The sequence below is a fragment of the Dipodomys spectabilis genome, unplaced genomic scaffold (genome assembly GCF_019054845.1).
Source record: "Dipodomys spectabilis isolate Male_0828 unplaced genomic scaffold, ASM1905484v1 ptg000108l, whole genome shotgun sequence".
Lineage (NCBI taxonomy): Eukaryota > Metazoa > Chordata > Mammalia > Rodentia > Heteromyidae > Dipodomys > Dipodomys spectabilis.
In genome coordinates this window covers 18,459,525-18,483,825 of record NW_024870785.1, presented here as the reverse complement: position 1 = coordinate 18,483,825, position 24,301 = coordinate 18,459,525, and the positions used below count along the sequence as shown (strand labels likewise).

Below are 24,301 nucleotides of genomic sequence, written 5' to 3'. Positions count from 1 at the left end.
TGGGGTTTGAGCTCAGGACCTGGGCACTGTCCCTGAGATTCTTTTGCTCAAGACTAGCACTCTGCCACTTAAGCCACAGCACCACTTCTGGCTTTTTCTATTTATGTGGGACTAAGGAATCAAACCCAGGACTTTATGCATGCTAGAGAAGCACTGTACCATTAAGCCATATTCCCAGCCCATGACTATTCTTGTGTGCTTATCTGCCTTTATTAGCCCATAAGTAGAAAGGTACTTTTAGAATAATTTGGCACCCATTGAACACTAGAGTGGGCCATGTACCCTATTTTTATAATTTTCTTTTCTATGTATGAGTAAGCAGAAGATTGTATAGATAACAGCAAATATAAACTAAGAGATACCAAGGAGGCTCAGGTAGGCCTTCACATGACCACCTCATTGGTACAAAGCCCTACTTCTCTAAACTCATTTCCTTTTCTGGTGATTGATACTTTCATATATCTTTCGTTCGTTCTTTTCTTTCCTTCCTTCCTTCCTTTCTCTCTCTCTCTTTCTTTCTCTCTCCTTCCTTCCTCTCTCTCTCTCTCTCTCCCTTCTTTCCTTGTGCTGTGGCTTAAATTCAGTTGGCTTTTTCCACTCAAGGCTAGTGCTCTACCACTTGAGCCACACTTCCACTTCTGCCTTTTCTGGCTCTTTGGTGATTAATTGGAGATGAGTCTCATGGGGTTTTTCTTTCTTGGCATGCCTTCTAATCAGGATCCTCAGATCTTAGTCTCCAGTGCTCTACCACTTGAACCACACCTCCACTTCTGCCTTTTCTGGCTTTTTGGTGATTAATTGGAGAAGAGTCTCATGGGGTTTTTCTTTCTTGGCCTGCCTTCTAATCAGGATCCTCAGATCTTAGTCTCTAGAGTAGCTAGGATTGCAATGTGAACCACCAGGTCCTGGTACCAAGTATATTCCTGCTTTAATTCTCTGGGATGGAAAATTCTTTCCCTAAAATCTTGCATAGTTGTTGGTTCCTATTTTGTTGTTGTTGTTGCTGTTTTTGCCAGTCCTAGAGCTTGAACTCAGGGTCTGGGCACTGTCCCTGAGCTGCTTTTACTCAAGGCTAGCATTCCACCACTTCAGTCACAGTGCCACTTCTGGCCTTTTCTGTTTATGTGGTACTGAGGAATCGAACCCTGGGCTTCATGCATGCTAGGCAAGCACTTTACCAGGAAGACACATTCTCAGCCCCTTGTTTCCTATTGTTGAGGTTTAGCTTATCATCTTTTTAGAGGCTATTTTGTTCTTGTAACTTCTTCCTCACTCCCATTTAAATGAGTACTTCCCACTCCCCACCCCACCCCACCCCTACCCCTGGCATCATGGGCCTCAAACTCTGGGCCTAGGCACTGTCCCTCAGATCTTCAGCTCAAGGTGAGCACTCTACCACTTGAGCCACAGTGCCACTTCATTTTCTGGTGGTTTATTGGAGATGAGTTTCATGGACTTTCCTGCCTGGGCTGATTTCAAGTCTGAGTAGCTAGGATTATAGGCATGAGCCACCAGCACCCGGCTAAATGAGTACATTTCTTCTCTAGCATCTATCTAGCATATTCTGCCTCACCAAACTGCTTTCTTTTTTTTTTTTTTGGTCAGTCATGGGGCTTCATCGCTGGGCCTGGGTGTTGTCCCTCAGCTATTCAGCTTAAGGCTAGTGCTCTACCACTTGAGCCACAGGGCCACTTCTGGTTTTCTGGTGGTTAATTGGAGATAAGAGTCTCACTGATGGGCTGGGAAGGTGGCTCAGTGGTAGAGCGCTTGCCTTGCACACATGAGGCCCTGGGTTCGATTCCTCAGCACCACATAAGCAAAAAGAAAAAAAAAGCCGGAAGTGGCGCTGTGGCTCAAGTGGTAGAGTGCTAGCCTTGAGCTGAAGAGCTGAGGGACAACGCCCAGGCCCAGAGTTCAGGCCCCACGACCGGACCCAAAAAAAAAAAAAAAAAAGAGTCTCACTGACTTTCCTGCCTGGGCTGTCATCCTCAGTTCTCAGCCTCCTGAGTAGTTAGGATTATAGGAGTCAGCCACGGTGCCCTGCTCCAAACTGCTTTTTTATAGCTGTTTGTTTACTTACTTTTTTTTTTTTTTGCAACAGTCGCAAATTCCTTTCTTGAATTCTTCACATTGGTAACTATAACTTTCTGAAATAATTTTGTATATTTATTTACTAGTTAAGACCTTCTCCTTACATGGCTACAATTCTTTTGGAGTGCAGGAATTCTTTTTATATAACTTATTGTAATAGATGAGATAGAGTGTTAGATGGCTAGACAAAGAAGGGAACAAATTAAAAGTATATAGTCAGGCGCTGATGGCTCAAGCCTGTAATCCTAACTGCTCAGGAGGCTGAGACCTGAGGATCGAGGTTCAAAGCCAGCCTAGGCAGGAACATCCGTGAGACTCTTATCTCCAATAAACCACCAGAAAACCAGAAGTGTCACTGTGGCTCAAGCAGTAGAGCGCTTGCCTTGAGTTGAAGAGCACAGGGACAGCTCCCAGACCCAGAGTTCAGGCCCCATGACTGACAAAAATAAATAAATAAAATAAAGTATAGCCCCCCCCCCCCTTTTTTTTTTTTTATCAGTCATGAGGCTTGAACTCTGGGCCTGGGCGCTGTCCCTCAGCTCTTCAGCTCAAGGCTAGCACTCTACCACTTAAGCCACAGAGCCACTTTGGCTTTTTATTACTTATGTGGTGCTGAGGAATCAAACCCAGGGCCTCATGAATGCAAGGCAAATGCACTACCACTAGCCACCTTCCCAGCCCCTATAGGCTCCTTTATTTTCTAAGCATATGAGGTTAGTGACCTTAGTGAAATGAAATTAGTACATCTTCTCTTTCTTTTTTTTCTCCTTTTTTCCTTTCATATTCTCCTTCTCACTCCTACCTCTTTTCTTTCTTCCATAGCATCTTGTTCTATAGCTAAGACTGGGTTCAAACTTGCCATCCTTCTACTTTAGCCCTTCCAAGTGCCAGTATTACAGACATGTCCCACCATTCCTGGCCTGATTAGTATATTTTGGTTCTCTGAAAATACCTTTCTACCTCACTGTTCATTTAACAAGCATTTCTTGGATGTTTACTAATGCTGTACTTGGGGTAGGATATGGTGAGGATAGGTAGTATAAAAGGGAAGGATACAGTGACGTGCAACATCTGCCCCTAAAGATAACGGTGTTGGGTAAAGATAAAAGAAAAATTACAAAGCCAAGCACCAGTGGCTCACGCCTGTAATCCTAGCTACTCAGGAGTCTGAGATCTGAGGATTGTAGTTCCAAGCTAACCCAGGTAGAAAAGTCCCCTTAAGACTATCTCTAATTAACCACCAGAAAACCAGAAGTGACACTGTGGCTCAAGTGGTAGAGTGCTAGCCTTGGGCACAAAGAGGCTCAGGGACAGTGTCTATGCCCTGAGTTTGAGCTCCACAGCTGACAAAAAAGAGAAAAGAATAGAAAGAAAGAAAAAAAAAGAAAATTGCAATACAAAGTACTGTGACAGTAGACAGACTAAACTATACTTGGCAAAGCTAAATGAAGGATTCAGAGAGGAGGAGGTATTATTTGATGCTGGACAGGATTCTGCTGGCGAGCACAAGGAAGAAGGGCTCAAGATGTATAAGACCTGGGCATTATGAATGTGCTTTATCTATTATAAAGAGCTAGTTAGATGTATGACTGGGTCATAAGATATGAAGTGAAAAAAAAATAATAGAGGAGTTGTTATCAGATGAATTGGGACCATATTGTAAAATGTTTGCCTGGTATTTAATTTTAAAGTATTGGATTTTACCCTGTATGCAGTGACATGGAATGATCAAGGTTTTCAGAACATTGGAGTGACATGATCTGGTTTTATTAATATTTATATCCCAACTCCTTTCATTGTGCATATATATATAATGGTACTGAAGAAAATGTTTGCTTGGGGAGTAGTCAAGGTTAAAAGTGGCAGTCTTGTGCCGGGCCTGTAATCCTAGCTACTCAGGAGGCTGAGATCTGAGGATCACAGTTCAAAGCCAGCCTGGGCAGGAAAAGTCAGTGAGACTCTTATCTCTAATAAACGACTAGAAAACCAGAAGTGGCCCTGTGGCTCCAGCGGTAAAGCGGTAAGCCGAAAAGCTGAGGGATAGCGCCCAAGCCCAGAGTTCAAGACCCACGACCAAAAAAAAAGTGGCAGTCTTAACCTAGCTTGATTCTGAAAATGGCAGTGAGATGGATGGAGTGAATTAGAGCTAGGTGCTTGGTGGCTCATGTTTGTAATCCTAGCTACTCAGGAAGCTGAGATCTAAGGATTATGGCTTGAAGACAGCCTGGGCAGAAAAGTCCTTGAGACTTATCTCTAGTTAACCATCAAAAAAACCATAGGTAGAGCTGTGTCTCAAGTGGATAGAGTTGCCAGCAGGAGGGAAAAAATGTTTAAGGACAGTACCCAGTGTTCAAGCTCCAGAAACAGGTACCTCCCCACACACAAAAGAAGTGGATTCAAAATTTGAGGATAGAAAAGATTTGGTCACTGGTACTTTGTGGAGGCATCCTTCCAGTTTTAGGAAACTACATGAATGACTTAGTATAGGGCTGGGATGATTGGTAGGGATACCAAATAATATAGAATTTGTGAATGTGTTGACTTTTGACAGGTATGTGTCATATACATGGAAATACGTTTCTGATATTTAGAAATTTAGCCTTCAGAGTAGGTAGGCAAAAAAAAAAGTGCCTGACTCCCCCCCAAAAAAAGTTGTTTTTTTTTTTCAAATAAACTCATTATCTTTAAGTGGTTGTACCAAGAGGTTTCAGTTCAACATATCAATATATGTGTACAATACATCTTGATTAGTGTTACCTTTTCTATTTTTCTTTCCTTTATCTGAACCCTGCTCCATCACCTCAAGTTTTCTGGTTCTAATCTCACATATGTACATTATTTTTTAGTTAGTTAATTTTTTATTTTATATATATTTATTTTATTTTTTTATTTTTATTTTTTTGGTCTGTCAGTTGTAGGCTTGAAGTCTGGGCCTGGGTGCTGTCCTTCAGCTCTCCAGCTCAGCTACAGCGTCACTTCCAGTTTTCTGTTTTGTTTTTTTTTTTGTGGGTTGTGGGGCTTAAACTCTGGGCCTGGGCGCTGTCCCTCCACTCTTCAGCTCAAGGCTAGTGCTCTACCATTTGAGCCACAGCGTCACTTCCAGTTTTCTGTTTTGTTTTTTTTTTTGTGGGTCGTGGGGCTTAAACTCTGGGCCTGGGCACTGTCCCTCCACTCTTCAGCTCAAGGCTAGTGCTCTACCACTTGAGCCACAGTGCCATTTACAGTTTTCTGGTGGTTTATTGGATATGAGTCTCACTGATTTTCCTGCCTGGGCTGGCTTTGAACCGTGATCCTCAGATCTCAGCCTCCTGAGTAGCTAGGATTACAGGCATGAGCCACTGGCGCCCAACCCCTTCTCTTTTCTTAATTTTGTGTTATATGCAATGAATTCTTGACTGCATTCTTCTTTTCTTCCTTTCTTCATTACTCTACTCTTTTCCTCTTGGCCCAGTCCTCCCTCTCCTTATGACTATATTTGCCCACTATTTCTCTATTCATTTGTTTGCTTCTCTCCCCTTAACTTCCAATCCTCAGACAAGACATGTTTCATTTTGTTAAACTACCTCTTAGCTGTTCAGAGTTTGCACTATTAAATTCCATCCCTGCATATAACATACTTTTTAGTCAGTAGATTTTTGATGTAATGTCTGCGTATGAGAGAAAACATGTGTTCTCTGTATCTTTGAGTCTGACTAACTTCACTCAAAATAATTTTTTCTAGGTCCATTCATTTTCCTGCAAATGATACAATACAATAATCTTCCCATTGGATGAGTTAAATATATATATATATATACACATGCACACATGTATATACATAAATATCCATATACAGACCACAGTTTTTTTAATTCATTCCTGTGTTATAGGTTATCTAGGCTGTTTCAATTGCTTGAATATTATAGTGCAACAATGTGTATGGCTGTACAACTTTATTGTGTCCAGACTTATAATTTTTTTGATAAATACCTAAAATTTGGTATCACTGGATTATAGAGTAGTTCTATTTTTAGTTTTTTGAAGAATCCCCTACTTACTTTTTCTTCCCCCCCCTGGTCGTGGGCCTGAACTCTGGGCCTAGGTGCTGTCTCTCAGCTCTTCAGCTCAAGGCTGGCGCCCTACCATTTGAGCCTAAGCACTACTTCTAGCTTTTTTCTGCTTATGTGGTGCTGAGGAATCAAACCCAGAGCCTCATGCATGCTAGGCAAGCACTCTACCACTGAGCCAACTTCCCAGTCCCCCATACTTTCTTTCATAGTGGTTACACTAATTTATTTGTTTTGTTGTTTTTTTGGGGGGTCCAGTCGTGGGGCCTGAACTCTGGGCCTGGGCGCTGTCCCTCAGCCCTTCAGCTCAAGGCTAGTGTTCTACCACTTGAGCCACAGTGCCACTTCCGGCTTTTTTCTTTTTGCTTATGTGGTGCTGAGGAATCAAACCCAGGGCCTCAGGCATGCAAGGCAAGTGGCTCTACCACTGAGCCACCTTCCCAGCCCGGTTACACTAATTTATAAACCTGTCAAGTTCTTTTTCCCTTGCTTTTTATTTTTTTGCCAGTCTTGGGGCTTAACTCAGGGCCTAAGCACTGTCCCTGAACTTCTTTTTGCTCAAGGCTAAAACACTACTACTTGAGCCACAGTGCCACTTCTGGCTTTTTCTGTTTATGTGGTGCTGAGGAATCGAACCCAGAGCTTCATGCATGCTAGGCAAGCACTGTACTGCTAAGCAACATTCCCATCCTTTTTTTTTGTGGGGGGGGGTGGTAGGGGGTGGGGAGAGATGAATTGTGGAGCTTGAACTCTCAGGGTCTGGGTGCTATCCCTGAGCCTCTTTGTGCTCAAGGCTAGCCTTCTACCATTTGAGTCACAGTGCCACTTCCAGTTTGGGGGTGGTTAATTGGAGATAAGAGTTTCACAGCTTTTCCTGCCTGGGCTAGCTTTGAACCGTAATCCTCAGATCTCAGCCTCCTGAGTAGCTAGGATTACAGGCTCAAGCCACTGACACCCAGCTAAATCTCTGCATATTTTTTTTGTTGTTGTTGATGTTGGTGGTGGTGGTCGTGGGGTCTGAACTCTGGACCTGCATGCTGTCCCTCAGCTCTTCAGCTCAAGGCTAGCACTCTACCACTTTGAGCCACAGTGCCACTTCTGGCTTTTTCTGCTTATGTGGTGCTTAGGAATCGAACCTAGGGCCTCATGCATGCAAGGTAAACACTCTACCACTGAGCCACCTTCCCAAACCCCTCTCTGCATTCTTACTAGCATTTGTTGTTGTTGGTAATATGTCTTTTTTTTTTTTTTTTTTGGGTCCGGTCGTGGGACCTGAACTCTGGGCCTGGGTGCTGTCCCTCAGCTCTTCAGCTCAAGGCTAGCGCTCTACCACTTGAGCCACAGCGCCACTTCCAGCTTTTTTCTTTTTGCTTATATGGTGCTGAGGAATCGAACCCAGGGCCTCGAGCATTGCAAGGCAAGCGCTCTACCACTGAGCCACCTTCCCAGCCCGGTAATATGTCTTGATGATGGCCATTCCAACTGGAGTGAGATGGAATCTCAGGGTTGTTTTGGTTTGCATTTCCTTTATGATAAGGGATATTAAGCATTTCTTCATGTATTAATTAGGCGTTTTTACTTCTTCTGAGAAATATCTATCTAGTTAGGTTCTTTGCCTTTTTATTAATTAGGTTGTTGAATCTTTGGGGATTTAATTCTATTTAACAAGTGTCTCCAGAGATGATAATTAATGAATGATTTAATTTTCCAGAATTTGTAAATGTATTTTGAGGCATATTTTAGAAATGCAATTAAATTATGATATAAACTTGCTTTTTTCACTTCATAGAATGTGAACTTTTGTGTATGGGTCAGGGAGTCTGGGGCTTGAACTCAGGGCCTGGGCTCTATATCTGAGTGTCTTTATCTCAGGCTAATTCTCTACCACTTGAGACCACAGTAGCACTTCTTGCTTTTTCTCAGTAGTTTATTGGAGATAACAGTCTTTCCTGCCTGGGCTGGTTTTGAACTGTGATCCTCAACCCCCTGAGAAGGTAGAATTACTGATGAGCCACTAGCACCCCACTGAACTTTAAAAAAAAAATCATACTTAAATTGTACCAGGTAGGTTCCATTGTAACAGTTCCACACTTACAATGTGTCAACAATAAATAACTGAATATATGTAAGTAAGTATAAAAATAAGCAAAATATGGCTATGGATATGTGGCTTAGTGGTAGAGTATTTGCCTAGCATGCATAAAACCCTGGGTTCAATTCCTCAGTACCACATACACAGAAAAAACTGGACGTGGTGCTGTGGCTCAAGTGGTAGAGTGCTAGCCTTGAGCAAAAGAAGCTCAGGGACAATGTTTAGGCCCAGAGTTCAAACCCCAGAACTGACAACAACAACAAAAAAAGTAAAATAAAATAAATATGAGAGAACATAACCTATAGTTTAGGTTTTGGTACTTTGTTGATAGTAAACATGCTATATACCATCACTGGTTAGTGTTAACAATTAAGATTTATTATGATAAGCTGTGTACTATTATTGATAGGCAAGCCCTTAAAAAAATCTTAGTTTATCTTGATGAGAGTGATGGAAGGAGTGACATTATCGAAAAAGAAATGTGCTTTTGGCCAGGTGCTGGCGGCTCATGCCTATAATCCTAGCTACTCAGGCTGCCTTCTAACTTCAGTCCTCAGATCTTAGGCTCCTGAGTAGCTAGCATTACAGGCATGAGCCGCTGGCATGAGCCGCTGGCACTTGGCGAGAGATTTCTTTAGATGGGGGAGGTAGTAGGTCTGCCGGTTCTCTTGTCTGTAAGTAGACATGGTAACTAATGGGAGGTATGAAGAAGTGGTTACTCATTATAGCTGCTAATTACCTTAACTTCATTTGGCTGATAGAAATTTGTACATATACTGCTTTTACTTTAGAGCAAGAAAATGTAACAGCTGGGGATCTAATTAAACTGGGAAGTGAGGCTGTATGTTCCATCACACTGTATGTTCTCATGTGACTGAGAACTGAGATCTGCTGGTTCTTTGAAATAATATGGTGTCTGCTAAAGCTTATGGGTAAATGTTGTCTCTTGTAGGTACTGAAACAGGAAGATTTTGTTCAGATGATTTTATTGGCAGCATTATATCTAGGACTGCTGCTTCAAAAGAGCGGAATTTAGATATAAAGCTCCCAAACTACTATGTAATACAGTTTGTTTTCCATTAACTATAAAAGAACGCATTTCAGGAAGTGCATTTGGGAGGCATTGTGGATTTTGTGCAACAGACACTAAAAGCTTTGAGTGCTTGGGAGTGTGCCAGGTTATCAATGGTATTTTTCTGTCCATTAAGCTGCTTGCCTTTCTCACATCTATTGTTATATTTTTATTTACATTTTTTAGCTGAAGTAGTTACTCATTTTAAATGGGCAGAATTTTTGTCTTCAGTCTGTATAATTAAATTCTTCTAGAGCAAAATTTCTGAAAACTGTGTATCACTGAGGTCAGTGGCTAAGTGATTGTCTAGACTTACACAGGATTCCATTTTGTATGTTGCCCTGTTCAGATGCATTTATCCCCTAGAAGAATTTACATAGGCAAGTCTTAGCTGGGGAGCATTATTGCGTCCTCCAGCAACTCTTTAAGAAGTAGATATAAAAAGGGTAGTATGTATTCATTTCTTTTGGTCCTTTTGTAGAAAATGACCAGTAATGAACCAAGCTAGCCTTTTGTTATTTACCAGCCACCATGTTTGGTATTGTGATAGACTATCTCATTAATATACTTCTGTGTTCTATTTTTATATAGATAGAAAATTAAAGCTGAGGGACTGGGAAAGTGGCTCATTGGTAGAGTGCTTGCCTTGCATGCATGAGGGCCTGGGTTCGATTCCTCAGCACCACATAAGCAGAAGAAGCCGGAAGTGACACTGGGGCTCAAATGGTAAGAGTGCTAGCCTTGAGCCGAAGAGCTGAGGAACAGCACCCAGGCCCAGAGTTCAGGCTCCACAACGCTCTCTCTCTCTCTCTCTCTCTCTCACTCTCTCTCACACACACACACACACACACACACACACACACACACACACAAAATAAAAACAAAATAAAATGAAATAAAGCTGAGAGTAATTTTATAGTTTGTTTATCACTTTTTAGTTTAGTGAGAACTTTGGAGGAATGACTCTTGGTAGTGAAGACTGATCACTGATTAAGAATATCATTTTTTTGGGCTGGGAAGGTGGCTCAGTGGTAGAGCGCTTGCCTTGCATGCCTGAGGCCCTGGGTTCGATTCCCCAGCACCACATAAGCAAAAAAGAAAAAAAGCCAGAAGTGGCTTGTGGCTCAAATGGTAGAGCGCTAGCCTTGAGCTGAAGAGCTGAGGGACACCGCCCAGGCCCAGAGTTCAAGCCCCACAACTGGACACAAAAATAAAAAAATAAAATAAAATATATATTTCTTAAAAAAAAAAAAAAAAAAAAAAGAATATCATTTTTTTAATACCAGGAAGCTGAAATAAATTCATGACCCAGGGGACTGGCAAAGGAGGCTAAAAGGAGGGGAGCAGATGGAAAGAGGAATGGTGGGCAAATACAATCATATTCAGTTTACATACATGAAAGTAGAAATAGGAGATTTGGTAAAATGGGAGAAGGGAGAAAGATGAGGGAGATGACTAATCAAGGTGCATTCTACAGTTTGGTGAATGAGAGCTTAGAAACAGCATTTTGTTCTCAAAAATGCAGTGTTTGGTTTTCTCTATTGTAAGACCAAGTTAGGTTAAATAAAAATCAGAAAATAGCCAGGCACTGGTGGCTCACACCTGTAATCCTAGCTACTCAAGAGGCTGAGATCTGAGGATCAGCCCAGGCAGGAAAGTCCCTGAGACTCTTATCTCCAATAAACCACTAGAAAACCGGAAGTGGCACTGAGTCTCAAGTGGTAGAATGCTTGCCTTCAGCTGAAGAGCTGAGGGAAAATGCCCAAGCCCAGAGTTCAAGCCCATGTCCGGCCCCCCCCTCCCCCCCCCCAAAAAATCAGAAAATAACTGTGAAATTAGAAAATAATTGTGGACTCTTTATATACCTTTATCCTTTTCCATGATATGTACATATAAAGCTATTTATTTATGTTAGGTTCCAACCCCACTTTGGTTGGTTGTAGGACTTGAACTTGGCCTAAGCGCTGTCCCAGGGTTTTTTTTTTTTGGTGGGGGGGGGTTGATTGTGGGGCTTGTACTCTGGGCCTGGGTGCCGTCCCTCAGCTCTTCAGCTCAAGGTGAGCACTGTACCACTTGAGCCACAGAACCACACTCTCTGAGCTTTTTTGCTTAAGACTAGCACTCTACCACTTTGACCCACAGTGCCACTTCTGGTTTTCTGGTGGTTAATTAGAGATAAGAGTCTCATGGACTTTCCTGCCTGGATTAGTAGTTTTTAAAAGCAGTAATACAGTATATCCCAATAAATCAGTCTGGGTTTTAAGTGTCATATGTGCAGAATATGGTCTTAAAACACTAGAAAGCGTTAAGAAAACTGGCCAGGCCCTGGTGGTTCAAGCCTGTAATCCTAGCTACTCAGGAGACCAAGATCTGAGGATCAGAGTTCAAAGCCAGCCCTGGCAGGAAAAATCATGAAACCCTTATCTCCCAAAAAACCAGGAAGTGGCACTGTGGCTCAAGTGATAGAGCACCAGCCTTGAGCTGAAGAGCTGAGGGACAGTGCCCAGGCCCAGAGTTCAAGCCCCAGGACTGACAAAAAAACAAAAATGAGGAGGAGGGGGGGGAGGGGAAGGGGAAAGGGGAAGGAAGGAAGAGGCAGAGGAAGAGGAGAAGGAGGAGGAGGAAAAAAGGAAGAAGAAGAAAAAAGAAGAAAACAATTACCTAATTTTCCTACCCTCAGGATATGATACTTATTCTCTAATGGAATAAAATAGGAGAAAAAATATGAGAAATAGTATGAATCTAGTGCAGTAGCTGTACTATGTAGAATGTGCCAAGGGCTTGAGGATTGAAAAGGTTTCAGGCTGGGCATGGGCTAAATACTCAGCATGTAATATGGACTTACTAAGTGGCTGTTGCTCTTCTTATCGTCATTACTCTAGGTTCTTTAGGTGTGCAGGAAAATATTGATTCTAGGTATACAAGTTTAGAAAAAAAATTATTTCAGGATTTAGGAAGAACCCTGAGCTATGTGTTGTACAGGTAAAGATTTGTTTCCTATTCATACAGAGTAGAATTCTGATGAGCTCTGTTAAACAGAAGAACTATCTGCTTATAGACAGTCAATGAGTTCCACAAAAGGAGAAACTGGGTAATATTTTATTTTATTTCATTCTATCTATACATTAGGTCAGCTAAAGTTGCCACTAAATACTAGGACAACAATAAAAAATATTCTATTAGTATGTTAGAAAAATCAGTTTGTGTTTATTGTGGCAAGAGGTTAAATTACTCTCCCTCCCTCCCCCAGTTTTCAGTACTGAAGATTGGACTTGGGGGTCTCACACATACTAGGCATTCACTCTACCACTGACCTATATCTCCAATCCAAGTTAAAATTCTGTCTTTGAAATTATGGCATTTTTTTCTTTGGTTGCCTTATGGTACAATAGTTGGGAAAAAATATTGTGTCAGGGAACAGGAAGAAGTCAAGGTTGGTTGATTTACTCTTTTTCTTAAAATATAATTTTATTGTGTAGCTTACATCTTTGGATTCCCAAGCTTTTTTTTTTTTTTTCTTTGTTTTCTAGTCTTGCTGGATCTCATTATCTCTGTTTAGTTTTCACTTAGAAATCATATTTCATGTATGTGAACAGCTTTGGGAATGTGACCTTTCTCATGACCCTGTAAGCTAAGATTTTTCTGTGGATTTCCCAGAAGAAATGACACTAAACATATATATATACTCTGCTTTTCCTTTAGGTAAAAATCTCTACACCAATGAATATGTAGCAATCAAACTGGTGAGTAGAATTTGTGTTTGTAGTAATTATGTTTTGGTATTCTTGGTGCTAATATTTTTTGTATTTTAATTTTGGCTGTACTGAGGTTACTTTTTTACTTTTTTTTTTTTTTTTTTACTTTTCTCATTTGGTACTGGGAATTGAAGTTAGGATGTTGGATTTCTAGGTAAGCACTTTGCATCTCAGCTCTGTATTGGTTATTTTTGAGGTAGAGTTTTACTTTATGCCCTGGCCAGCCTGGGCAACAATCTTCCTACTTGTGTTCCTTACATTTCAGGGAATAACAGTCATGTACCACTGCATCCATCTAGTCATTGTACCAGGATGTGCCACTATGCACAAATTTTTTTTTTTTTTTGTCAGTCGTGGGCCTGAACTCTGGGCCTGGACGCTGTCCCTCAGCTCTTCAGCTCAAGGCCAGCGCTCTACCACTTGAGCCACAGCGCCACTCCTGGCTTTTTCTGCTTATGTGGTGCTGAGGAATTGAACCCAGGGCCTCAGGCATGCGAGGCAAGCGCTCTACCACTGAGCCACCTTCCCAGCCCCTGCACAAGTATTTTTTGAGATGGAGTCTTATACACTTTTTTTGTTGTTGTTCCTGTCCTGAGGATTGAACTTGGGGCCTGGGGCCTGTCCTTGAGTTTCTTTTGCTAAAGGCTAACAACACTCTACCACTTGAGCTACATATAACACCATTTCTGGCTTTTTCTGTTTATGTGAAACTGAGGAATTGAATGAACCCAGGGCTTCATGCTTGCTAGGCAAGCCCTCTACCACTAAGCCACATTCTCAGCCTCTCATGACCTTTTTTCCTGGACTGGCCTCAATCTTCAATCCCCCAATTTCTACCTCTTGTGCATCTAGAATTACACAGTCCTGAGCCACTCTACCCAGCTTTACTGCACGCACATGTGCATGTGTGCGTGCGTGCGTGCGTGTGTGCGTGTGTGTTGAGGGCGCATTGTGTGCCAATTCTGGGACTTGAACTCAGGGCCAAGGTGAGCTTTTTTTTTGCTCAAGGCTAGCTATTCTTTTAACATTTGAGCCACAGCTCCAGTTCTAGCCTTTTTGGTAGTTTAGTGGAGAGAAGAATCTCACAGACTTTTTCTTGCTGTGCTGGCTTTGAGCCATGATCCTCAAATCTCAACCTCCTGAGTAGCTAGGATTATAGATAATGTGCCACTGGCTCCTGACAATTTTCAAAAATTTTTAACTTTTTAAAACTACTAAATAGGGCTGGGAAGGTGGCTCAGTGGTAGAGCGCTTGCCTTGCATGCATGAGGCCCTGGGTTTGATTCCTTATCACCACATAAGCAAAAAGAAAAAAGCCGGAAGTGGCGCTGTGGCTCAAGTGGTAGAGCGCTAGCCTTGAGCTGAAGAGCTGAGGGACAGTACCCAGGCCCAGAGTTCAGGCCCCACGACCGGACCCAAAAAAATAAAAAACAAAAAAAAACTACTAAATAAAGATTGCAGACTTACACCTGTAATCCTAGCTAGTCAGGAGGCTGAATCTGAGGATTGGGGTTCAAAGCCAGCCCAGGCAGGCAAGTCCATGGGACTGTTATCTCCAGTTAACCATCAGAAAACCAAAAGTGGTGCTGTGACTCAAGTGGTAGAGTGCTTATCTTGAGCTGAAGAGCTCAGGGACGGTGCCCAGGCCCAGAATTCAAGCCTCGTGACTGACAGAAAACAACAATAAAAACAACAACAAACTGCTAAATAAATTTAGAAGAAAACCAAATCTGTTTTTCTAATCAGGGTCTTAAAAATCTTTCAAGGCTGGGAAGTTAACTCAGTGGTAGAGTGCTTGCCTTGCATGCATGAGGCCCTGGGTTCGATTCCTCAGAACCACATAAGCTGAAAAAGCCAGAAGTGGCGCTGTGGCTCAAGCAGTAGAGCACTCAACTTCAGCTGAAGAGCGCAAGGACAGCGTCCAAGCCGAATTCAAGCCCAATGACCAACCAAAAAAAAAAGAGGCTGAGATCTGAGGATCACAGTTTGAAGCCAGCCCGGACAGAAAATTCCCCATGAGAGTCCTATCTTCAATTAACCTTTAAAAAACCTGAAGTGGCACTGTGGCTCAAGTGGTAGAGCAGTAGCCTTGAGCACAAAGAGGTTCAGGGACTGGGCCCAGACCCTGAGTTCAAGCCCCATAACCCACAAAGAACAAAAATGCCCTACTTAAAAAATAATTAATTTTAAGCTTAGTGCTACAGGTTCATGCCTGTAATCCTAGCTACTCAGTAGGCTAATCATGGTTCAAAGCCAACCTAGACAGGAAAGTCTGTGAGACTCTTATCACCAGAAAACTAGAAGTAGTAGATGTGGAGCTGTGGCTCAAAGTGGTAGAGTTCTAGCTTTGAGTAGAAAAGCTCTGGGACAGTGCCCAGGCTCTGAGTTTAAGCTCTGCAACTGAGAAAGAAAGAAAGAAAAGAAAGAAAGAAAAGAGAGAAAGAAAGGAAAGAGAGAGAGAAAGGAAGAAAGAGGAAGGAAGGAAAGAAGGAAAAGAAAGATTAATTTTATTTCTTGGAGGAACAATAAGTTTAGAAACAGTTCTTTCTTGTATTTAAAGTTGATTCCAAGCCATTTTTAGTTATATGGAATAATTTATATGACTAATTTCTATATAAATGTCTGCCCTCTAGAAATACTAGTAAGTCTCCCAAAGTTTACAGGTAGCTTTGAACTTCATTAGTTGCAAGCTAGAGGTGTTATTTCTGGGGAGAAAGGAGAAGAAAGGGGATCTACTTAATTCGAATTCTAATGACTACAGTCATAAGCCACCATACCTAGGGTACCTAGGCTTTTTTTTTGTTGTTGTTGGTTGTGGGGCTTGAACTCTGGGCCTGGGCACTATCCCTCAGCTATTCAGCTCAAGGCAGTACTCTACCACTTCAGCCACAGTGCCGCTTCCCTTTTCTGAGTGGTTTATTGGAGATAAGTGTCTCAGAGTTTCCTGCAGGGGTTGGTTTTGAGCCACAATCCTCAGCTCTCAGTCTCCTGAGTAGGTAGGATTACAGGCGTGAGCCACCGATGCCCTGAGGCTAGTTGTTTTTTAAAGTTCTTAAAAACCAAAGAAACAAGAGCCCACAATGAAGATCCAAACAAAGTAGAATTGAAACAGCAGCCAGCAGAGCTTCTTTGTATTTCTGTGCCAGATGTTTATTTCATTTTCATAGAAGTCTGGCCACTTGCCAGAATCCTGGTTATTCTGGAACACACATGCCTGCCTGAAATCCTAAACCTACAGCAGATGGCTACCTTATAGGAGCATGATACTTAATACAGATTTTTCCCTTACAATGAAAGGAGCTCAGTCACTATACTGTTGTATTCCTTGGAGAATAAGCCAAACATCAAGAAAACAGACTCACAGATAAGACTGCTATGCTCTAAAACACCTTTATTTACCTTTTTACTTGAAAGAGAAATGTAGTTCTCAGACATACCATATTAATAGATATAAATTCCATTCTTAGAGTTCTTGTTTTGTTTTTCTTCCTCCTGGGATTGAACCCAGGGCCTCATACGTGCAATGTATGCCTTCTACTACTGAGCTACATTGGCCATACAAAGTAGAAGGAAAAATAATAGAGGAAGTGAAATGTAATGGTAAATCATGTCAATAATATAGAGATAAGGGCTGGGAAGGTGGCTCAGTGGTAAGAGTGCTTGCCTTGCATGCTTTAGGCCCTGGGTTCGATTCCTCAGCACCACATAAGCAAAAAGAAAGTCGGAAGTGGCGCTGTGGCTCAAGTGGTAGAGTGCTAGCCTTGAGCTAAAGAGCTGAGGGACAGCACCCAGGCCCAGAGTTCAGGCCCACGACTGGCCGCCCCCCACCCCTGCAAAAAAATAATAATAATAATAATATAGAGATAAATTGACTAGTATAAATTTGGTAGAGGAAATATAGACAGAATTCTAATAGAAGAAAAAAATCTCAAAAGCAGTCTTGAAAAATAAAGTTAAAGGAGCAAGTATACAGTAATAAGAATTTTTGTATTGTTTTGTTTTGTGCCGGTCCGGGGGCTTGAACTCAGGGCCTGGGTACTGTTTCTCATCTGAACTTTTGTGCTCAATAATCTATGCAACTTATTAAACATCAGCCTGTGTTACCAAGGGAAGGAAGTTGGAAAATCTCTTGAACACTGAATAAATAGGACATAAAACCACTCAGTGGGAAAAAGGACAGTATTTTCAACCAGTGGTGCTGGGAAAACTGGATGTCCAAATGTTATAAAGTTGAACCTTTACCTTATGTACAAAAATTAACTCTTGGGCTTAGTGGTAAAGTACTTAGGCCTAGCATGTATGAAGCCCTGGGTTCAATTCCTCCATAGCACATAAACAGAAAAAGTGGTGCTATGGCTCAAGTGGTAGAGCACTAGCCTTGAGCACACAGAGGCTCAGGGACTGGGCTCAGTGTCTGAATTCAAGCCCAGGACCGGGGGGAAAAACAAATACTTGGTGAATTAAAGACCTCCGTGACCATAAATCATAGGGGAAAAATAATATCACATTGCATTTGTCAGCAGTTTCTTTTGTATGATACCAAAAATTACGAACAACCAAAGAAAAATTGATAAATTGAACTTTAGCAAAGTTTTAAGCTTCTGTGGATCCAGAGACATTTAGCAGAATGAAAAGGCAACCTATGAAATGGGAGGAAACATTTAAAAATAATTATCCAATAAAGCATAGACTAGAATTTACCTCCCCTCCCCCTCATATAAAGGTGGTTTGTTGTTTGTTTCTAGTAATAATGGGATTTGAAATCAGGGTCTCACACTTATAAGAAAGGGGTTCTGTCACTGAGCACATCTCTACTCTTTTGTGCCTTTTTTTTTTTTTTTTTTCCGGTCGTGGGGCCTAAACTCTGGGCCTGGGCGCTGTCCCTCAGCTCTTCATCTCAAGGCTAGCGCTCTACCACTTGAGCCACAGCGCCACTTCCGGCTTTTTTTCTTTTTTGATTATGTGGTGCTGAGGAATCGAACCCAGGGCCTCTGGCATGCAAGGCAAGCACTCTACCACTAAGCCACCTTCCCAGCCCCTGTGCCTTTTTTTTTGGTCAGTTGTGGGTCTTGAACTCTGTGGGCCTTGGCACTGTACCTGAGCTCTTTAGCTCAAGGCGAGCTCTCTAACACTTGAGCCACAGTGCTACTTCTGGTTTTCTGGTGGTTATTTGGATATGAGTCTCATGGACTTTCCTGCCCAGGCTGGCTTTGAGCTGTGATCCTCAGATCTCAGTCCCCTGAGTAGCTTAGGATTTATAGACATGAACCATGGGCGCCTGGGTGTGTGCTTGTTTTGTTTTGTTTTTGTGTGTGTCAGGTCATGGGGCCTGAGCTAGCTAGCACTCTACCACTTGAGCCACAGTGCCACTTCCGGCTTTTTTTCTTTTTGGTTATAAGCATGCAAGGCAAGCACTCTACTACTGAGCCACCTTCCCAGCCCTATTTGAAACTTTTTTTTTTTTTGGTTGGTTGTGGGGCTAGAATTCTGGGCTTGGGTGTGTCCCTGCGCTCTTCAGCTCAAGGAGAGATCTACAGCTTGAACCACAGCACCACTTCCCCTTTTCTAGTGGTTAGTTGGAGATAAGAGTCTCACTGCCTGGGCTGGCTTTGAACCACGATTCTCAGATCTCAACCTCCTGAGTAGCTAGGATTACAGGCATGAGCCACCTGCGCCCAGCTGAAACTTTTTTTTTTAGAATATATTTTTCTAAAAACAGAAAAATTATGCATTTAGCTTTTATGCATTTAGCTTTTAAAAAATATTTGACAGGGCTGGGAAGTTGCCTCAGTGGTAGAGTGCTTGCCTCGCATGCCTGAGGCTCTGGGTTTGATTCCTCAGCACCACAAAAGCAAAAAATGCCAGAAGTGGCACTGTGGCTCAAGTGGTAGGGTGCTAGCCTTGAGCTGAAGAGCTGAGGGACAGCGCCCAGGCCGAGTTCTGCCCCCACAACCGACCCCCCCCCCCCCCAAAAAAAAAAAATTGACATCTTATTTCCTGGGAGAATACGTTTCATATTATTTCTTGCTGAAGAGATGTCCTTCAGCGATGACTCATGGAAATTCTGTTTTTACTTGGTCATCTATGGAAGGGGTTGCATATAATCTAACTCATCTCCTCTCAGTTGTATATTCAGTGCCAAAGAGTGATAAGAAAAGACTATGATATAGATACAATCTCTTAAAACATTAGGTATTTAGACAATAGTAACTCTGAAAAAAATGTGCAAATGGAAAAATCCCTTTTGTCTAAATGTGATCACAGTTTTTCTTTTTGGGTTTCAGGAACCAATAAAATCACGTGCTCCCCAGCTTCATTTAGAGTACAGGTTTTATAAACAGCTTGGCAGTTCAGGTAAGTCATCTTTTTTTTTTTTTCCCTCCATTTTCTTAACATATTGCCTAGCTACAAACCCTAAAATATGCAAGATTTTTGTCTTGTTTGTTCTTTTTACTAGACCATATATCTAGCCTGCTTGTTGGGTAAGCAGACAATAGCCATCTACGAGTAAAGCTCTTTACTGTTCTGTTCCTGGAGTGATTACTCCAAATACACATGCTACGGGGCTTTTTCCTCTTAATAGTTCATTGTTCTTTTCATTTTGTTATGTACATCGAAAGAAATGAGACAAGGTACGTATTTTTCAAACTATTTTTTTTCCAGCATTTGCAGCACATTATGCAATAGCACAGCACTGTCAAAATCTATCCATAGATTTAAATTTAGGTTAGGCACCAATGATTCACACCTTTAAAGCTAATTCTAGCTACTCAGGAGGCTGATATCTGAGGATTGAAGTTTGAAGTCAGTTTGGGCAGACATCCAAGAAATTAGTATCCAAGTTACAAGTAAAGAGTGAGAAGTAGAAGTATGGCTCAAGTGGTAAAAGTGTTAGCCTTGAGTTGGAAGCGGGGATTTGGGATAGTGGTAGTAAGAGACAGTACCCAGCTGGGCATGCCCATAATCCTAGCTACTGAGGAGGCTGAGATCTGAGGATCACGGTTCAAAGCCAGCCTGGGCAGAAAATCCAGTGAGACTCTTACCTCCAATAAACCACTCAGAAAACCAGAAGTGGCACTGTGGCTTAAGTGGTAGAGCACTCACCTTGAGCTGAAGAGTGTAAGGATAGTGCCCAAGCCCAGAGTTTAAGCCCTATGACCAACCAAAAAAAAAAAAAAGAGACAGTACCCAGGCACTGAGTTCATACACCACTATTGGCACACACACATATACACACAAAGATGTAAAAATTTAGGGCTGGGATATACTGTAATATAGCTTAGTAGTTAAGTACTTAGTTATTATTTGAAAGGCCCTAGATTCAATCTCTAGCAATGCAAACAAGTTTATACTTTTTTTAAAAAAATGTCTGTTTTTCTACCTGAAAGCTCAAGTTACTAAAATGCCTTACTGGCTTACTGAAAAATATTTTAATTAAACGAATGTTACCAACCTTAAATAGACTACATCTATAGTTCATCTCTCTTAGAAGATGAAGTATTTCAGATCTGGTTTAATCACAGAACAGTCGAAATTCCTCTCCTTTATACTTCCTTCAATGTGACAGGGTTTTTGTTTTTTGTTTTTTGTTTTTTGTTAATCACTGCAGGAAGTTTTTTATTTTCAAGTATGAGCTATTAAAGGACTTTTGGTTTAATAGATTAGAAGAGAGCCACTATTTATGATTTTTTGTGTGTGTGTCTGTGCCTACTATCCTGGTGCTTGAACTCTGGGCCAGGGCACTGTCCCTGAGCTTTTATGCTCAAGGCTAGGGCTCTACCACTTGAGCCACACCTTCACTTCTACTTTTTGAGTGTTTAATTGGAGTTATAGGAGTCTTGTAGACTTTCCTGTCCAGGTTGACTTCAAAGTTTGATCCTCAGATCTCAGCCTCCTGAATAGTTAGGATTAGTGGTATGAGCCACTAGCATCCAGAATTACTTGTTAATTTAAGTCTTAAAACCTAACTGTGCTAGTATCTACTATAGTCCTAACCTAGGTGGCAGCCACAATGAGTATTTATCTTCACTGAACTTTAGCCTGTGCTGTTGCTCATGGTGGCTTGTGGGTATGTGTTAAATGACTGTTCCATATCCTTGAACACAGAGTGTTCCTGGATAAGACTTGAACTTAGAAGCTGGGTTTGCAGGGCTCTTTTTTGTGGGGAGAGGGGTGGTTCTGAGATCAAACGCTGGGGCTTTGTGTGTGCTAAACAAACACTCTACCACTGAACTATATCCTCAACTGTAATCAGATTTTTTTTAGAAATCAGTTACATTACAAATATAACCCCAACAAAAGGAACATCCAGTGATTAGTGAATCAAGAGAACCATGTATGTTTTCCTATAATGAGATGGCAAGGCTGGGAATAGATTTTTTGTACAAGGAAAAACAAAAAATTTTAAATGTGACATTGTATGTAAAGAATATGAAATATTACTGTTTTCCATACTGATAAAAAGTCAAAAGTTTAGACTTTTTCCTCTAAGCCAAACATATTCTTTGCAGTTATTTATTTGTTTGTTTATTTATTTATTATGGCCAGTCGTGAGGCCTGAACTCTGGGCCTAGACACTGTCCCTCAGCTCTTCAGCTCAAGGCTAGCGCTCTATTACCTGAGTCCCACAGCACCACTTCTGGCTTTTTCTGTTTATGTGGTACTGAGGAATCAAACCCAGGCCTCATGCATGCAAGGCAAGCACTCTACCACTGAGCCATCTTCCCAGTCCCAAAGTTTTTATTTTTGCTTCATTTCTTCTTATTGTTGAGAAACAGGACTTTGATGTTTTCTTTTCTTTTTTTTTTTTTGGGTCCGGTCATGGGGCCTGAACTCTGGGCCTGGGAACTGTCCCTCAGCACTTCAGCTCAAGGCTAGCGCTCTACCACTTGAGCCACAGTGCCACTTCCGGCTTCTTTTCTTTTTGCTTATGTGGTGCTGAGGAATCGAACCCAGGGCCTCATGCATGCAAGGCAAGCACTCTACCACTGAGCCACCTTCCCAGCCCTGATGTTTTCTTTTCAAGTCTAGGTTATACTGATTGTTTTGAGTATGCGGTATTAGGCATCAGATTTAGCGATGGCTTCTGGATTCCCTATAACTTACCCTAGTAAATAACTTTCCCTAGTAGCTTCAATATTTAGTACAATGGCTCAGTTAGGTCACAAAAACAACACTGTTTAATCATAGGAATTAAAAGCTGTTATTAGTTACAGTCATCTTCCTTAGTTATTTACCTTTTTTCTTTTTCAGTTGTTAATATTGGGTTAGTTGAAGTTACCAGGAACAAGATCCAAATTTACTTTCATTTTATTGGACTGGTTTTAGATTTCTCTGTGCTCTTCAGATCTTTAAACTTAGGAAGACACAAGTTACTTTACATTTTTTTTTTCCACAGTCCATAAACCTTTTATCCAGCGTACCTCTATTTTGTTAACATTCTAGTACATACAGAAGTAAGAGTTGTAGATGACAAGTTTAGAGGGATAGGCAGGGCCATCTACATTGGGGTGGAGAAGACCCATCATTGAATATGGGCTGGCCACATGGTAAGAACCATATATATGTTTGTAATTGAGAAAAGGATAAATTAGCCAGACCCAAACATAGCTGAAGTCGGTGGGAAGGAGTAGTGAGCAGAGGGAAGAATGAGTCAGCTAGGGCAGGAACAAAAGAAAGGATGGGAGAAGGCAGGTAGGTAAATGGTGAGAAAATTGTGCTCTAGCTGCACAAATGAGAATGCAAATAGATAAATATGATGGAGACAGGGACTGGGAAGGTGGCTCAGTGGTAGAGTGCTTGCCTTGCATGCATGAGGCCCTGGGTTCGATTCCTCAGCACCACATAAGCAAAAAGAAAAGAAGCCGGAAGTGGCGCTGTGGCTCAAGTGGTAGAGTGCTAGCCTTGAGCTGAAGAGCTGAGGGACAGCGCTCAGGCCCAGAGTTCAGGCCCCGTGACCGGACCCAAAAAAAAAGAAAATATGATAGAGACCTATGATTTAGCCTGAACCGATAAAATTACTTTTATGACTGTTCTCAGTCAAGCTGTCCTCCTTAGGAATGATAGAGTAATGGTTGTGAAAAATAGCTTTGACATTTTTAGTACAAGGACCTAGAGTAGCTTATGGTCAGATCCCTCCACTGGGATTTGGAAAGGACTAATTATAACAGAAGAAACTACAATGATCTCTCTACTTCTAGATCCTTCTTAATTGTACTGAATGGTTCTAATGGAGGGGTGGAACTCATCTTGCTCTTGTAAAACACTTAATTCCACATTTACACAGCAACTTGCCTGGGAGAAACTCTCTATGGCTCTAGTCATAAATATCATTATTTAAGTCTGGACTGTTCTGTCCTGGCTTTCTAGCAGCCGTTGTAATCTGCTAATAGCTATTCTGCTTTGGATCTATTGTAAAGGAGATACTAATCCTCAGATAAAGAAATGACATTAAGATTCTTACTGAAACCTAATAATGCAGCAAAGTCCAGGGTAAAAATGTTATTTTTATCTAGAAGGAAAAAAAAGTGAACCTGTTAAATACCAACTGGCATTTTTTTTTTGCGGGGGGGGGGGGGGGGGGAGGTTGGTCATGGAGCTTGAACTCTGTGGGCCTGGGCGCTGTCCCCTAGCTCTTCAGCTCAAGGCAAGAGCTCTACCACTTGAGCCACTGCACCATGTCCAGTTTTCTGGTGGTTAATTGGAGATAAAAGAGGCTCATGGACTTTCTTACCCAGGCTGGCTTTGAACCATGATCCTCAGATCTCAGCCTACTGAGTAGCTAGGTTTACAGGTGTGAGCCGCCAGCACCCAGCTCCATCTGGCACTTTTTATGATTATTTACTTTTTTCCTTTGTTAAGCATAGAAAAGTTTGGTAATCTATCCAAGGTCACATTGTAGACAAACCTGAATGAGAAGTGTGTTTTTCTCATGTTTTTATACATACTGTACAGATTTTTTTTTTTTTTTTTTTGTCGGTCGTAGGGCTTGAACTCGGGGCCTGGGCGCTGTCCCTCAGCTCTTCAGCTCAAGGCGAGCGCTCTACCACTTGAGCTACAGCGCCACTTCCGGTTTTCTGGTGGTTTATTGGAGATAGGAGTCTCACGGTCTTTCGTGCCCGGGCTGGCTTTGAACCGAGATCCTCAGATCTCAGCCTCCTGAGTAGCTAGGATTGCAGGCGTGAGCCACCAGCGCCCGGCTACTGTACAGATTTTTGTCTTGGGTATTCATGCATATGCAGCAGGT

The 24,301-nt window shown here is 41.8% G+C and overlaps 1 protein-coding gene across 3 annotated transcripts in view; it reads left to right on the top strand.

The window, feature by feature from the left end:
* The window catches only part of Csnk1g1 (casein kinase 1 gamma 1), a 158,704-nt gene that overhangs the window by 69,639 nt on the left and 64,764 nt on the right, over positions 1 to 24,301 (top strand). For all 3 annotated transcript variants that reach the window (XM_042687714.1, XM_042687711.1, XM_042687713.1), the window contains 2 exons: positions 13,004 to 13,044; positions 19,341 to 19,410. In XM_042687714.1, the coding sequence (XP_042543648.1) occupies positions 13,004 to 13,044; positions 19,341 to 19,410 (111 nt within the window). The remainder of the gene's footprint in view (positions 1 to 13,003; positions 13,045 to 19,340; positions 19,411 to 24,301) is intronic.